This window comes from Gasterosteus aculeatus, chromosome 12 (assembly GCF_964276395.1).
Source record: "Gasterosteus aculeatus chromosome 12, fGasAcu3.hap1.1, whole genome shotgun sequence".
In the NCBI taxonomy this organism is placed as follows: domain Eukaryota; kingdom Metazoa; phylum Chordata; class Actinopteri; order Perciformes; family Gasterosteidae; genus Gasterosteus; species Gasterosteus aculeatus.
The window spans coordinates 13294329-13311199 of NC_135700.1; the positions used below are offsets into that span (position 1 = coordinate 13294329).

General features: G+C 44.3%; 2 protein-coding genes across 11 annotated transcripts in view; one reads left to right on the top strand and one right to left on the bottom strand.

The window, feature by feature from the left end:
* The window catches only part of furina (furin (paired basic amino acid cleaving enzyme) a), a 62168-nt gene that overhangs the window by 29891 nt on the left and 15406 nt on the right, over window positions 1-16871 (top strand). For all 6 annotated transcript variants that reach the window (XM_040200652.2, XM_040200644.2, XM_078084863.1 and 3 more), the window contains 4 exons: window positions 2128-2223; window positions 4644-4772; window positions 4892-4968; window positions 16513-16601. In XM_040200652.2, the coding sequence (XP_040056586.1) occupies window positions 2128-2223; window positions 4644-4772; window positions 4892-4968; window positions 16513-16601 (391 nt within the window). The remainder of the gene's footprint in view (window positions 1-2127; window positions 2224-4643; window positions 4773-4891; window positions 4969-16512; window positions 16602-16871) is intronic.
* Window positions 9800-15754, bottom strand: LOC144385285 (uncharacterized). Of its 5 annotated transcripts, XM_078084859.1 has the most exons (3): window positions 11867-15754; window positions 10772-10864; window positions 10365-10646 (listed from the first exon to the last, which is right to left on the bottom strand). In XM_078084859.1, exons 1-3 carry the CDS (start codon window positions 15057-15059, stop codon window positions 10513-10515), a joined length of 3420 nt encoding a protein of 1139 aa, XP_077940985.1. In that variant the 5' UTR covers window positions 15060-15754; the 3' UTR covers window positions 10365-10512. The 5 variants fall into 5 exon arrangements, with proteins under 5 accessions (XP_077940983.1, XP_077940986.1, XP_077940984.1 ...); XM_078084857.1 differs by having other exon boundaries at window positions 9800-10614; window positions 10772-15754; XM_078084860.1 differs by lacking the exon at window positions 10772-10864 and having other exon boundaries at window positions 10123-10614.

Sequence of the window (16871 nt, forward strand, 5' to 3'; positions counted from 1 at the left end):
GTGTCCCCAGTCTCTGACAAAAAAGTCAGATGGACTTGCGACCTGTATGACGGAGAAGCGGTGTGTCTATCACCACATGTAATTGTTTGTTTTTTTAGGATTGAGACATAATAAGACCACGAACCGACAATTCAAGTGTTTAGCAGGAACATTTAAGCATATGCTGTGGTGTAATCCCAGTTAACAACCTTTGTGAGTCGTCGTGCCTGTCTGCTTGACAGGGAGCCATTTCCCAACGTAGTTTCATACCTGGCTCAAGTGTCAATGGAAGCAAGCAAAGTAAAAGACTTTCATACGATGGTTTTGTTTGTATGCAAAACAAATACAAAGGGGATGTAAATCTATACCATGCTTTGCAATGATAATGAGATGGTTCAATCGGTGGATTTTAGGCAATGCAAGCAACACGGCACAGTAGACTGTCCTTTGCCATGTGCATGAAACCAAACTTCCTGAGTGGCACTAGTTACTAACAAATATTGCACAAATATTGTATCTTTTCTTGTCGTGTTTAAACAGAAGTCCAACCGATGTGAGAAAAACAAAGAGCAATGTCATACAGGATTTAATGTTTATGAGTCAAAAGCAGATAAGGAAATGGAAAAAGAGAACTCGCACACACCTTATGAGGCAAGAGAAAATAGCTTGTTTCCATCTGACTGGCTGTCACAGACTAGTGTAACAATTGTGACTTCCCTGGATACAGTCTTTGTCACTCAGACTGTTGACCATTCAATCAATATTCTCGTTTGTTTTAAAAGAGAATGCCAATATTGAAGCTTGACTGGGAGAAGCACATCAACTAATTAAATGTTGTAAAACAGTTCTGTGAAACTCAAGTGAACTGGATCCCTCCTTTTTTAAAGGTTTTACGCTGCACAGTTAATAAACAGAAATGTCAATTTTGTCATTATGACAAATTGCAAATGTTTATAGTGGCCACAACGTTTTCATAACATGCCAGTTTGACTGGAAATGATGTCCAGAATAAAATGCCGCAGTAGACCCATAATGTTTTCAAATGTGGTGGATAACTTTTTATTTTCCAAAAACGGGAGTCCCCAGGCTGTCGACACAAATCCAAAGAAAAAGCGAATAATGATATAAGCCTATTTTTTGAACATTCATATTCTTTATTCAGAACATAATGCAGTCAGAATCCCCAATGGCGACAAAGTGTTTAGCTATTCAGTTTCCACATTTAGCGACATGTCATTGTCAGCAGTAGTTCTTTGACTTAATGTGCACGGTTCATCCCACTGTGCACCACCCTGTGCTGACCTCCTCTTCCCAGTGTGAATCATCTCCTCCGCTTGCACTGACCTAGTCTCTCACCAGTCAAGGGAGCGAACACGAACCTTTCTGCTCATCGACATTATTCAGTCGTGGCGTTGATATTGTGGTAGTGTTGAATTTGCATCGCTTCAGTGTAGCAGCTAATGTGACCTTCATTACGTCTTTTCTCTTTTGTTCTTGTGTCTCTAGCAGAGAGAGAGAGAGAGAGAGAGAGAGAGAGGTGCTGTTATGTGGTTGTCCTTTGCATCAGGTTCTCCGTCCTTGCGGCAGGCAGTTCTCAGTCTTCGTTCTCCTGAGATACTTTTCTCGTGCGCCCAGGCGATTTTTTTTCCTACCGGGGGAGAGTGAGACACACGCAGGCTTACTCGTATGCAATCTGCTTCCGTCAACACTTTCTGAAGGAGCTTGCGCACCATGAAAGCCTGCTGCAGTTCACTGTGTTGTTTGGCTTGTACGGAGTTTGTACCTCTGCGTATATATTGTGAGTGTGCATACATCTTTAGGTGTACCTGTGAATAAGCATAATAGATTCTGGTGCATCCCATTTGACACTAATCCAGAAGTTTTAATTAGTTCCAGGCTGCTCTGGACCTTTATCACAGAGTCTCATTAGTGAGGAGTCCATGGTACCCCTGGGCCTCTAATCTGTCTGCTGTTGTCCCGCTGAGAATTTTGAGCTCTATTAATTCATTTGACACGGCGAACCCTGTGTCAAGCACATAATTATTTCTTGTTCCTTTATAAATATATATGTATGTGAGCAGTAACCTTTTTGGTTCATATCGCTTATTTGTACACGTGTTTCTTTGTGTTCGTACTCTCCTTGTTTAGGTGACTTGGGCCGAGCAACAAGTATCGAAACAAAGGAAAAAGAGGGATGTCTTCGAAGAACCGTTAGATCCAAAATTTCAAGACCAGTGGTACTTGGTGAGTATGGACGATGCGAGTAGAAACTGCACTCAACACTTGTTTTTGTCTGTGGGACATAATTCTTTGCACACAGGTTGAGCTCTTTATCCACCCAAAGTCAATACACCTAATTACATTTGTTGCTGTGATATATTCCCCCCCCCCCAAGTCAAAAGACAAGCTTGTCTGAATCCAATATTACAAAATGCTGTCGTGGGTCTTGTTTGCAGAAAGAAAAGCAAGTCTAAGTGACTTTGCTTGAAGGTTTCAGCCAACAATACAATTCACACACAGAGTACTATTGAGCTCTGAATGGCATACTTTTTTGAATTGGTGGTTTACTTCAGTCCATATAGCAACAGCTTTTCTCTAATACCCTGTTGATAGATATTTCCGTTTGACTTTTTAGAATGTCACTGATACGTTGTTCTGTAGTAGCAGTAACAACCCCTGAGCTTTTCTGTTTGGCTCCTCTCTTCCTTGAATTACTGCGATAATGCTTCAGGCTGAAGAAAATTGATGGTGATTGAAATCAGACTTGCATCACCAGTTGTTCAAAATGTCTGTTCTTTAACAGGCAGACTGACTTCCATAGTGTGCTGGATTGGTTAGTGGCTGTTTGAAAGGCAAATGGGTAGATAAGAGGCTGCTGTCTGGTTGAATTAATTTGACCCGATGTAGTACTCTGCTATACGTTCACATCAGTTAATCGTATTTCACTGATATTACAACCGGCCTTTTCCTAATGTTATTCAAAGCTGTAGCTCAATATTAATTTCATTTTCACTTAATCTGCCAATCATTTTCTTCTTGATTATTCCTTTTGTTCCAAAAATCTTTAAAAAAATTCCCATCACAATTCATCACAACTAAAACTGATTGTGGCCGAGCTTTATTGCAAAATGTAAAGATGTTTTATTTTGCTTATCAGAATAGTTGCTGATCGTTTGTCTATTGATCAACTGATCATCACAGCTCTAGAATCCTTATTCACACATAAAGAAATAAAAATGTGTTACTAAAAATATTACGTTATGTAGTTTTTGCTGAGATTTTTCCATTTAATACACTCTGGTCTTCTTTATTAAAGCGATGCTGAACCTGTGTGAGCGGAAGAAAATTAAATCAATTTCTATTTGAGTCTGTAGGCTTCCCTCGAGGTTGTAAAGCTCATTAATGCACCAAATATATGAAAACTGGGGCAGCACCTTTGCTATTTTAAGATTCGTTCCAGTGTTCGGATCAGTTAAGTGTCTTTTAGAAAAATGGAAATGTCCCCACGTAAAAAAAAAAAAAAGAAGCAACATGTGACCATGTTGGTTGTTCGCAAACAAAGGACTGTCATTCCGCCAATGCTCTCTGCTCTGCTGCTGCGAGCGCCACACGGGCATATTTGTGCTGGTGTCGTTGTGGAGCCGTCGTGCATTTTTAATCCTCACTTTTTCAAGGTGCCCCCCCCCCCCCTCTCCCCCCTGTTATAATGGTTGGGGAAGCACTGGAAGTAATGGGATCCAGCCAAGATTTCATGTAGAATCAATGTGCTCCAACTCTCTGCCAGCAGCAAATAAGTCTGAACCTCATTAAAAGTGAGCGTGGCTGGTCAGTGTGGGTGGGTCTGTTGGCAGGCTGTCCTTGGCGGACAGATGCTAATGGTCTGCATCTGCTGTTACAATGAATATTTATATATTTTTCTCATATTTATCTCAATGATCAAATGGGAAAAATCCTAGGCGAGCCTCAAAAGCTGTGCCTACTGTGTGCTCAGACTTGTGTGCAGAAGAAACGCTGACATTAAGGAAGAAAAGGATTCGCTTGATTAGCAGTATTGAGAATGAAAACCTGCCCCCAGCTCTCAGATTTATTATACACTCGGCATGTCAGCCACAGAGGGCCTTTTTCCAATTTGAATTAGCATTGCAGATCACAACATTCTACTTTAACTGATTTTTTTCTTGATGAATTAACACTCAATGACTTTACAAGAATGAAGAGTAAACCTCATCCTTTTTGATAGATTGCACTTGAAGGGTGTGAAATCTAAGAGGAGTGTGTCAGATAAATACCAATGTGTCAGAGGTACATCACACACATGATATTTAACTGGCAGTACACTTTAAAACCAAGAGCTTTGAACTTGAAAGACAGACATGGCTTTTGACCAAAGGTCCAGATGGATGTCAGAAGCTTATCAAAAAGCTTCCAGAATGATTACTGTGAGCCGTGAAACAGTGCGTTGCTTGGTATTTTGTTATAAATGCAATAAATGAAAGCATGGCATTGGTGCTTTTAGAATTGAGATACCCCAGTCTTCAGACATGTCTTACATGAGATGGCTTGTGTAGTACCCTCCAGATTTAGTTAACAGTGCACTGTCATCAGCACTCGGGTCTCTCAAATACTTAATTCTTACTTACGTTTTTTGCTTCCTCCATCCTCAGTACAACATCAACCACCGTGACCTGAATGCTAAATCTGCGTGGCAGATGGGCTACACGGGTAAAGGGGTGGTGGTGACCATCCTGGATGATGGAATTGAGAAGAACCATCCTGACTTGATGCAGAACTATGTGAGTATTACTCCTAAGTTAGCCGTAACATTGTTTTCCATCAAGAGATAAGGATTTTGATATAGACTTTTAAACAATTCAATTTACCAAATTGACTGCGTCTCCGCGTCTTTATTTAGGACCCGGATGCGAGTTACGATGTGAACGACGGCGACCCAGACCCTCAGCCCCGATACACGCAGCTCAATGACAACAGGTAGAAATCTACACGCAGAACATTTCAATTTCCACTCTTCTCTCTGTCTGTCGGACTGCTCTGAAACCACCCAGCTGTGTTTTCTGAATGCTGGCTATAAGGAGGACTTCATCTCCATCTTCATCTCATTTAAACAGCCCTATTGCTGGGGCTCAAGGCCAGCACATACAGGCTTTGTCCAACACATCTAGATGTTTTGCCATTTAGTGGGTATTTTTTGGCAGAAATGGGCACATCACAAATAGGAATCCTACCCCCAACTCAGAGTTTGTGGATTCGCTCTGCCTTCACACAGGCACCAGTGGCCCACCGCCAAAGTCAGTAGACTAAATCTACACATAGATTGAGGTGGTATGTGTACGAAGCGGCTTTATTGCATTGGCCTCTGTGGTTTTCAGCAATTGCTTATGTCGTCTGCATTGATGTCTTGCAGAGAATTGATTGAATTAAGTTCGTCAGCATTAATGAAACCGAGCAAATCTCTTGGCTCTGGAGGGCCTTTGCCTTCATTCCAACGCCTACGTACCGTCTGACTTTCATTTCTGATTCGCTGTAATCTTATGTTTGTGGGGCAACAGCCTGAGACTTTTTTATCCTGAGGCTCACCATGATTACTAATGATAGGCATGGAAGATTATAGTCTGGCAGGGATGAAAATCAAAGTCCCCAGCTGAGGCAGGGGCCAGGAGCAGGCACCATGAAAATGGAGGCCAGCCGGATAAAGAGCAGCAGAATGGCCTAAACCTACTGTATCTGTGCCAATATGGCATTGACTTTAAAGCTTTTGTGAAACTTACAAAAGGGTGAAGGCTGATTGAAGGGAGAGTGTGTCATTATTTTCATACTTGAAAAACTGGGCAGAAACACACACACACACACACACACACACACACAGCCATCGGTGAAAGTTTTGATTAAAAATGGGAACAGTGTAAACAATTTGCTGTCGCTTTCTAATTCAGCCCAACATTTTCAAAATTCTGTGCCAATGCCTCAAACGGTTTTCCCCAACCACCATCAACAAAAACCCTAACTGGTGTAATTTCTTGTGGAAGAATGTGGGTGAAGATCCCTTCAGCTCTACAGATCCACCCTCTTTGCCAAGGCACGCTTAAGCTCATCTGGCGGCTCATATTGGCATAAGGAACATACTATGTTTCCTTGATTTTGGATGCCCCCTTTCGAACCCCCTCAACCCTTATCTCTCCTTACCCCCCTCGCTGTGTCTTACTCGTGGCAGGACCAATTGAGAAGGGGGCATATTTCTATGCATTTGTTCCTGTTTCTCTTACCCCACAACGGGTTGGTGCAGATGCACGTGTAAACAGCCCCTGGGTGGGAGTGAACATGTGTGAAGCCGTCTGTCCACTGCAGAAAGGCCAACTCTGTTCCCCTGCATAAGGCCTTCTTTCTTCCCTAGCATACGGGAAGCAGTGAGGATGGCTAGGTAGCAATGTGGCCATTCACGCTCATGTTTATCCAAGACGACATGGGATCTAGACTTTGCCCGTTCCATCCTATTAGGATGCTTTCCAAATGTGCATTTTCTGGATTAGACCAGGCCAAACTGGCACAGAGGCCCTTTTTTTTTTCTTGGTCAAACTGAATTCAGGGCCACTGGATTTAGATCGAGGCCAGCTCTTTGTTTGGAATATTTGCAAAATCACACTTTTTAACATGCAGAATTTCATGTTTATTGAACATGTTTGTGAAGATTTTTTTTCTTGATGAAGATGTACAGGAAAAAATGAGGTGAACTTACCAAAAACAAGGGGCGGTGACTGCCAGTCACAGCAGACTTATTTAACTGCACTGATAACTGCTGCTGGATTCATTTTTTTACCTGACCTTACATTAATCTCTAGACATTCACACACCTCTCTAACATGCCTTACAAACACAGCAAGACGTTTTGTCCTCAAGGCCAGCTCATTAGGAACCTTACAGAACCATTAACTGACTTAAGAATGAGCGGAGAAAAACAAGTTGTTACCTTTCGAGGTCCAGTGCAACCCAGAGACTAACGAGCAGCAAATGGTACATCCACGGCCTCCAGAGCCTCAATGATTAAAAAAAAAAGGAAGTAACTAAGCTAATGTGAGAGAGAAAACTAAGTGAACCGAAACTGTTGTTTGCCAGACCCCGGGGCGAAAAGTGGTGGAAGATAAAAAGGATCAATGCAATGTTGAAGTGTATATATCACTCAGCGCAATAACAGACCATATATGATTAATGGTTATGCTTTGCTCTCAATTTAGCTTATGTACAACTTGAAAGTCTTTCATAAATTATTTGGATTTATGATTTATTTCCATGTCCTGTCCTGAACCCTCGTGAGTTCACAAGACACTAAAGATGAATAATTTAAGAATTGTGCAGTCTCACAAAAAGGTTTTCCTTCTCTTTCCACGTCAAACTGCAGCGAAAAACATTTGTGGTTGAATACTTTGCACAATACATAAAGATTGAGTTGAGATACAGCTGCATGACAATAGCATGTCTCTATAGCAAGCGTGCAAAGAGGAGGTTTAGGTTTTTTCCTAGTGATGGTTCCGTCAGCTGTGAGGATGAATACTGATTATGTTGCTGGCCTCAGGTCTGCTGCTGACTGACGTTCCTATAACACGAGGTGGTCCCAGAGCCTGCATCCGGCCACAGGGCTCGTTCTCGCTGTAATCAGAACAAGTCTTTAGGGAAATGTGCTCTTTGTTCACCATAATCTTATTATCATTGCCTATGACAACAATGTATCCGATGCAAAAGGTGTTTTGAAGTTTATCCGAGACTCTCCTGTTTTTTCCCAAGTGACTTTTTTTATTCAAGGATTGGTTTTGAGGGATTAATGAAGGCATCAACCTTCGAAGAGCATGTTGTTGAAAGCCCGTTGAGAAGAAAGCTGATTCTGTAAGCAGTACTACTATGCACGCACAACCCAGTCTTCAGATGGATAGTTTGCATTAATTTACTAGGCGCATTAATTGACTTGCTTCATTGAGTTTTGTTTTGGTCCGCTGGAAGCTTTGCTAAATTAGAGCATTAGGTTATTCGTTGTATGACAAAGGTTTCATGTTCAGACATGACAGGCACAACACAATTGTGCTTGTTATAAATTTATTAGATTAGATTTGTTTATTTGTGATATTTTATTCATGTAAAAATAAAAAACAATCAAATTACATCTAACATTAAGAAACTAGTTTTTCAGATCGAAGACAGAGGCGACTTACCAATTATTATTATTGTTATTATTATTATTATTATTATAATATATATATTTTGTTTATTTTTTTTAGTTGATTGCCTGAACGGGATGAAAATCAGGTACACTCTTTTAATGAAAAGACTCTTATGAATCCTCAAACACTTGTGTAGCCTGCTGTTAATTCTTGACTCCTTGACTTGGTCATCACAGCGTTCCCAAGTCACGGAATGATGGAATGATATCCGGTACTGGAAGGGAAGCCAGCCGCGGATTCTCTGAGTGCATGTTGAGAGTTGAGACCTCTTTGTTGTCTGGTAAATGACGTCTGAGAGTCCTCCAGTGTGTCATAGAATATTTTAGTTAGATATTACGGCAGTGATGATCATGAATCCGTAGGACTTGTTCACAATGCTGTACTTTATCCTGCAGACAATGTCTGGGAGCGTTTTGACTGGGGCACTTAAAGTGATCATCTTCTGCGCTTGTCTCTGAACCTGGGGACTGCAGGTTGAATCCAGTGTATCCTAGCTCAATATGAAAGGATTAAGTACATTTTTTTTCGAAAGGTTAACGTGTCAATGTCTTGGTTTTCTATGCTACTATATGAAATATTATCTACATTATATTGGCTTATATAGAATAGATTTTATAGTGGCTTTAATTCCCCCCCGATCAGTGATTGATAAAAATGGTTACTACCATTACTGCACTCAATCTCGAGGAAAAAAACCTGCCCAAAAACATGATTACAAAGTAGTTATGAAAGTAGTTCTTTTGTTAACCACATTCAGAAACTGAGATCTTTACATCCTGTAGCAGCATTTGCATGCAATGAATCAGTCTAGCGTTTAAATGACTAATGAATGTGTCAAAGGAAGATTTGGAAAAAGGCTCTGTTAAACACTGTCTGTAAATGCCTGTGGCTGCTCGGCCTCCCATCACAGACACCTGAGCTGCTCCTTATCATCCGCTGCGTCTGAAACACGGATGCTTGAGGACAGACTGCTCCCAAAGTAAACAGACCAGCACTTCCAGGAATGTGAAGATAAGGCTCTCTGGAAAATCACGCTGATGACATTTCTGTGTGTTTACTTTTCTGTCTATAAAGTTGCTTTTATTAGCATCCTGTGGCCGGCTCTCGGACCCCACCTGACTGGAGTCAAGGGACACTTTAAAGACGTGGTGCCGATCTTGACTGTGGCATTGACCTTAACCTCCACCCTCTCGGCTCATCAGCGTGTCTCAAGTGATGTCAAGCAGGCTGCAGATGAAATACAATTCTCTGCCCTCCCGTCATTAAACCTATATTATAAATGAAAGCTTTGGTCTTCACTGTTAGTGAAGTATAGTTTATTAAATTAGGGTCATGACCTCTGGGACTCCCAAACTCTGTATTGTAAACCATCTGAGCAGCATTTTAAAGAAGGGAATGAATGCATTAATATTAATAACCGTTGGTAGCAGTTGGCTTCCATCGAAGCTGGCTTCCATCCAGATCCTGCCAGCAGATGGAGCCTAATTTGTCTGGGAGTATGTCTGCTGCTGATGTCATGTGTTACGGACCCCTCGATAAGGTGACGGCTCGTTCAGCCGAGGGGTCAGCCACATAAAGAAACGCGATAGGCAGGAAGCGATGCAAAGTTCTTTTTATAGTTTTCCAACCTCCAGCCTCTCCGTTTTACACATTAATATATCACAATAGTAGCTCGAACACAAAACACTGGTCTCCTGGTGTTGAGGCCGGGGCCTGGCGCTCTCGCAGGTCTCCTCCTTCTCCCGGCGCTCAGTCGCTCTCCCCTCTATATGCTCAGCCTGAGCCATCACCGCAACCGCTCTCAGGTGCGCAGGGGCGGAGCCTGCACTCAGAAGGGCCAAACCAATTAATAATCACAAAAACAAACTCAGAAGGCTGTGGCCGTAACACTTCCCCCCCCTAGAGGAAGAATCATTTTTTTTTTTTTTTCTTTTCCTCCTTCCTTAGAGGGAAAAAGAAAAACTGATGCATGGGTTCATACAGAAAATCCTGTTCCTAAATTAATCCGCGAGACAACGCATCTGCAACTACGTTGTCAGAGCCTCTTTTATGACGGATCTCAAGATTGTACGGCTGAACCATTAAGGCCCAACGCATGAGTCGTTGATTTTGGTTATACATTTTGCTCAGAAAAACAAGTGGATTATGATCTGTATAAACAACGACAGGAGACGCACTAGCCCCCACGTAAACGTTAAACTGTTGTAATGCTAGCAACAGAGCTAAGGTCTCTTTTTCAATGGTTGAATAATTCAACTGATGACTGTTGAACTTAGCTGAGAAGTATGATACGGGGTGGCCTAGGTTGTCAGCACCCTCCTGGAGAAGGACAGCTCCCACTCCAACCGCGCTGGCGTCCACCTCCAGCTGGAACGGACGAGTCAGGTCTGGGGCGGACAGCACCGGTGCACTGCAAAGGAGAGATTTTGCCGACAGGAATGCCTGCTCGCATTCGTTAGTCCAAAGAAAACCCACTTTTGGACTACACAGTGTTGTTAACGGCGCAACAACAGTCGAGAAGTTCTTGCAAAAACAACGATAGTACCCCACCATTCCCAGGAACCTACGTAGTTCTCTCCTCGTAGTAGGTGTTGGGTAGTTGAGCACAGCAGCCACCTTTCCGTCCCGTGGTCGCACTTGACCATTTCCCACCTGCTTCCCTAGATACGTTACAGAAGCTTTTACAAATTCACATTTTTTTAGATTTAACGTTAAGGAAGCAGCGGACAATCGGCCAAACACGTCATGCAACGTTAACGTGTGTTCCTCCCACGTAGACGAGTAAACGACAACATCGTCTAAATAAACAGTACAGTTAGGAACCCCCCCTAAGACTGTGGACATTAACCGCTGAAATGTTGCGGGCGCGTTTCGGAGACCGAAGGCCATACGCGTATACTGCAGAAAAGCGTCGGGGGTTACAAACGCAGAGATTTTAGAAGCCCGCTCGGTGAGGGGCACCTGCCAATAACCTTTCAATAGGTCCAATTTGGTGATGTAGTTTGCACCCCCAAGACTATCCACACAATCGTCCACACGTGGTAAGGGAAAGGCATCCGCCACGGTGACGGAATTGACCTTTCGGAAATCGGTACAAAAACGAAGGGACCCATCAGCCTTCGGCACCAGAATGCACGGCGAGCTCCAGGGGCTACTGCTCGGAACAGCGAACCCATTCTCTAGTAAATATTGCACCTCAGCTTTCATTGCCTCTCTCTTAGTTAATGGACAGCGGTAAGCATGTTGCTTGAAAGGTCCTGCACGGCCAACTTCGATGTCATGCTGGATGACATTAGTTCCGGGAGGTACGTCATTGAACAGATTTGGGAACTCCTTTATCAGGTCCATTACGTACCGTTGCTGTTCGCGAGATAAATAGGCCAGTCGAGAAGGGAGTGAAGTTAAGACTTCCGAATTTTTGAAACACCCCCCGTTTAAAACTTCCATAGAGACATGCATCCCATCATCCTCAGTGTCGGCAGGTAAAGCATAAGTTACCAATGAGACCTGCTCGGTGGGTACCTTAGCTACCGGATCGTCAGGGGTGGTCGCTTTCGGTTCAACACGACATAAATAGGGTTTCAACATATTTATGTGACATACACGTGTTTTTCGCCTCCGTTCTGGAGTGTACAAGATATAGTTAGTTTCATTCAACTTACCCTTGATCACGTACGGACCCGAAAAACGGGCCGAGAGAGTGGTCCCATGAATGGGGAACAACACGAGAACTTTATCTCCAGGCAGGAAACGACGCACCACCGCTTTTGTATCAAAGCGTTTCTTCATCTTCTTTTGCGACAATGAAAGCGCTTCCTTCGCCGTATTACAGGCGTCTCGCAAACGTTCCCGAGTACGTGAGACCAACTCGAGAACGTTTGTTTTCGCGGACAAACCTCTATCGAGAAACTCTTCCTTTAGCATTTTTAAAGGACCCCGGACATCATGCCCGAACACGAGCTCAGCCGGACTGAACCCGAGAGAGTCCTGTCTTGCCTCACGCACTGCAAATAAAACTAACGGGACCCCATCATCCCATTCCTTTCCAGTCTCGGTGCAATACTTGCGAAGTGCGGATTTTAACGTCTGATGCCACCGTTCTAAAGCTCCTTGCGACTCAGGGTGGTAGGCACTTGCGACGACATGAGCCACTCCAAGAGCCTTTAAGGACGTACGGAAAACGCGAGACATAAAGTTTGAACCCTGATCGGTTTGGACCGTTTTCGGCAACCCAAAGGTGGTAAAGAATTTTGTTAGTGCCTTAGTTACCGTCTTGGCCGTGATGTTACGTAACGGGATGGCTTCCGGAAAGCGTGTCGCGACGCACATGATTGTTAACAAGTATTGGCACCCGGACTTAGCACGAGGGAGTGGACCGACACAATCAACTAGCACGCGCTCGAATGGTTCGCCGACGGCAGGAATAGGACAGAGGGGAGCCGGCGGCACAACTTGATTAGGCTTCCCATTGACCTGACAGATGTGACAGGTTTTGCAGTATTGTGCAACATCAGTTTTTAAACCTGGCCAAAAGAAATGCTGGAGCACCCGGTTATAGGTTTTAGTGATACCGAGGTGTCCGGACCAAGGATGGTCATGGGCCAGTTCTAAGACCTGTGATCGAAACTTCGAGGGCACCACAATTTGATGCACCACATTCCAATCGTCTTGCTGCCCAGGATTTAGCGATCGACTCCAGTGACGCATTAGCACCTTATCGTGCCAGTAAAACTGGTGATTACGCAGCGATATTTTCCCCTTTTCAGCACTCGCCCGACATGGAGTTAAAGATAAATCTTCTCGCTGCGCTTCAATCAGAGTTTCGCGCGAAACAAGCAAATTAGTAATGAGATCAAAGCTCCTAGCTGACCCTGGAGTCGTTTTGGGCGGCTCTGGAGGATCAGCCAGCACGTCAGTTCCCAGAATCTTGGGAAACACAGAATCGCAGAGTATATTACTTTCCTGAAGGTCATGTTTTGCTTGGGCTCGTGTCACCACGGCGCTAAACACCCCTGGCAGGTTTCTAGCAAGCACATCCGCCTGAGAGTCGTTGTGCGGGACGTCGACCACTTGCACCACCGGCATGACTTTACCCCCAGCTATATCGTTACCCATGATAAAGTCAACGCCTCTCACAGGTAGCGAGGGACGCACTGCCACCTCAAAACATCCAGACGCCAACTCAGACGAAACGTGCACCCGATGCAACGGGACAGTCACAAAACCCATTTCAATACCCTGCACCACCGTGCTGGTATTACACGCGGAATCAACACCAAAATCCAGAACATCTGCTAATATGAAGGACTGAGACCCCCCTGTATCCCGGAGAATTCTTACCGGTTTTCGATCCTCGCCCCTCTCACCTACTGAAACAAAACCGCGGAATATGAACGGCTTGAAACAGCTGTCTGGGGTCGTGGGGGACACTGCAACCGCCGGAGACAAAGTTTTCACCAACACCGAGCCTCGCGGTTGAAAAGATGAAGAATCTTGTCGTTCTTGTTTACGTTTCAACGTACGACACTCAGCCATACTATGACCCATTTTGTGACAGTAACTGCATTCTCGATTAGATTTCGGACTGGGAGGACTCCATTTACTTCTCGAGTCGGAAAGATTTTCGTTCTCCTTCACGGCGGAACCCCCAGAATCAGACGGACGCTTATAAAACACCGTTTTGTGCATTAAAGCATACTCGTCAGCTAACACCGCAGCCTGCTGAACAGTGCTGACTTTTTGTTCGTTCAGATACAATGCAGTACGTTCAGGAACACAGTTCTTAAATTCTTCGATCAGCAACAGCTCTCGCAAAGAGTTATAGTCAGTTACCTTGCACGCCTTGGTCCAGCGATCGAATAAGATGCCTTTTTCCCGAGCGAATTCAACATACGTTTGCGACGTGCCCCTTTTCGAGGTACGGAACCGTTGTCGGTAATGCTCAGGAACAAGTTCGTATGCCCGTAAAATTGCAGCTTTCACGGCTTCATACTGTACGCTTTCCTCTAACGAGAGAGATGCACATACCTCCTGCGCCTTACCTGAGAGTTTACATTGCAACATTAGTGCCCAAACCGCGTTTGGCCATCCTAAAGCTAACGCCACTCGTTCAAAAGCTTGAAAATAAGCTTCCACTTCCTTTTCCCGGAAGGGTGGAACGATCGAGATGTTTTTAGCCACGTCAAAATGTGTTGAAAACGGCGCTACCGAATCACCACCAGTACCAACTGGTTCGTCAACGCCTCCCGACGGTGATGGACCAGGCGACGTAACGGGATCACCTTCGACCAGAGATGTTTTGACAGTAGATTTCTTTGGTACCTCGGGCGCAGCCTGTAACTCCAACTCCCGCAGTCGTACTTTGGTATCAGCATCAATTCGATACATTTCGATCTGACGCTTCAAGTCATCTTGCCTTGCCTGAGCTCGGTCCTGGGTCTCCAACTGCAGCCGTGCTAAACGTAGTTTTAGACGTGCATCTGAGCGACTCCCTGTTGATTCTGTGGAAAGAGAAAGAGGCTCAAATTTAGGCATCGAGTAGGCTAAACCTTCCTCCGCACCAACCCCCACCAAGGGAGTTACTGGACCACCACGCGATACGCGTAAAGGCGAAGTTCCCGCAGCAGCTGGTGCCTCCAACTCCGCCGCTACAGTGGGACTAGACTCCATGGCCGAAAAAACACCTTTATTAACCAAGCCAGCCACTAAACAATCTTTTAACTCTGCTTTTCTTAGTGTTCTAGAAAAAGGAATCCCATAATGTTGAGCAATAAGAGACAAATCACTTTTTCGACATGTCCCTAAAACTTCAACATTTGGTTGATCTATAAATCGGCTTAACTCAAACGTTGCCATTTTTAAACAACAATATGCAGAAATAATCAGGATAATCCAACATTCTCTGGGCCTACTTACCTAACCCATAAAGCTAACTTTTCCTCTCTAGTCTTCAGAGGGTACCGATTAAGAGATCGCTCTCTCCCCCGGAGTACCTCCAAAAATAACAAACTAAAATAAGAAAGGCAAAATAATAAACAGTAAACCGTTGTCAGGACTGGCGCTAAGCACAGCCCCGCTGGCTTACTCTGTCTAACCAGAGAACGTGGATCACCCGAATTAAATTAGATCACTCGAATTCCTTAGCTACTATCCGGACACAGATATCCCGGACGAGCCCCCATTTATGTTACGGACCCCTCGATAAGGTGACGGCTCGTTCAGCCGAGGGGTCAGCCACATAAAGAAACGCGATAGGCAGGAAGCGATGCAAAGTTCTTTTTATAGTTTTCCAACCTCCAGCCTCTCCGTTTTACACATTAATATATCACAATAGTAGCTCGAACACAAAACACTGGTCTCCTGGTGTTGAGGCCGGGGCCTGGCGCTCTCGCAGGTCTCCTCCTTCTCCCGGCGCTCAGTCGCTCTCCCCTCTATATGCTCAGCCTGAGCCATCACCGCAACCGCTCTCAGGTGCGCAGGGGCGGAGCCTGCACTCAGAAGGGCCAAACCAATTAATAATCACAAAAACAAACTCAGAAGGCTGTGGCCGTAACACATGTTTTCATTCTTGTCTTTTTCGTTGGGCTGGATACCCAGAGTGCCCTAATGGAAGCCTGCTTGCATAGATGGTTCCTTTAGTTGTGAAAATCCAGTGTTTCTGTGGTTTCCTCATGTGGCAAGGCGTTGCCCTGGTCCAGCATTCCTGTCTGGGAATGGCTGCACGCCCGTGGGAGATTGTGCCATTATTTAATAGGGGTATCTATCTGGCGGACCTGGGGAATGCACCTGACTGGAATGCTATGACCAGCCCCTCTGCACCGACTTCTCGGATCTTTCACTGTGGTGCCTGGAGCAGCGTTTTACAACAGAGGCTCAGGCTTAATGAAAGACCCATTGTAAAATGGCTAATCCAATTCACAATTTCCTCCCATGTGTGGCAGAAGTATCTAAGTGTGGCAGTAGCCATCTTTTTTCCCTTTGACTTGATTCAGGCCTGCAGGCATTCCATGGTAGGAATACTCGAAGACCATAAGATATAGTGTACAAATGTCTCCAGTCAATGACTGGGTGTTTACTTATTGATGGGAATTCAGATTTATTTAAAGGACTCAACGCCAAAAATCTGTCACCAGCTCGAAGCTGGAGGGAGCACAAACTCTCACAAGGACCTGTACACTACCTAGATGTTTGTTTATATATATATATTTACACTACCTAGGAGTTCATATAAGCGTGTGTATTATATATATTGACGATGGCAAGTAGTTACCTTAAACATACCTCTCACTTTCTCATTCTTTTTCTCCAGACATGGAACGAGATGTGCAGGCGAAGTAGCAGCAGTAGCCAACAATGGGATCTGCGGAGTAGGTGTAGCCTACAATGCCAAGATTGGAGGTATGATCAAATAAAACGTGTGCATGATTGATTACATCTCACAAGGGCAAACCCTGGGTTCATCTTAGTTTTCTTCCATGACAGGCAGAAATGTTGAATTGCTTGTTCTGCAGTGCCAGGGTTATTTTCAGCCCATTTCCCAGACACGGCATGTGATGTGGAATTCACTGCAACAGTATTGGTTTTCCATGGAATGACTGTATTGAAAAAAGCCCAGTAGAATGCAGTTTCTGAAATTACACCGTTCCATAACGTTGCGCAATGTGTTTT

Coding starts and splice junctions, on each gene's coding strand:
- LOC144385285 (XM_078084856.1), bottom strand. CDS start 15,059: ATGGCAACGTTTGAGTTAAGCCGATTTATAGATCAACCAAATGTTGAA. Junction 10,647..10,771: donor TACTACGAGGAGAGAACTAC/GTAGGTTCCTGG, acceptor GAATGCGAGCAG/GCATTCCTGTCGGCAAAATC.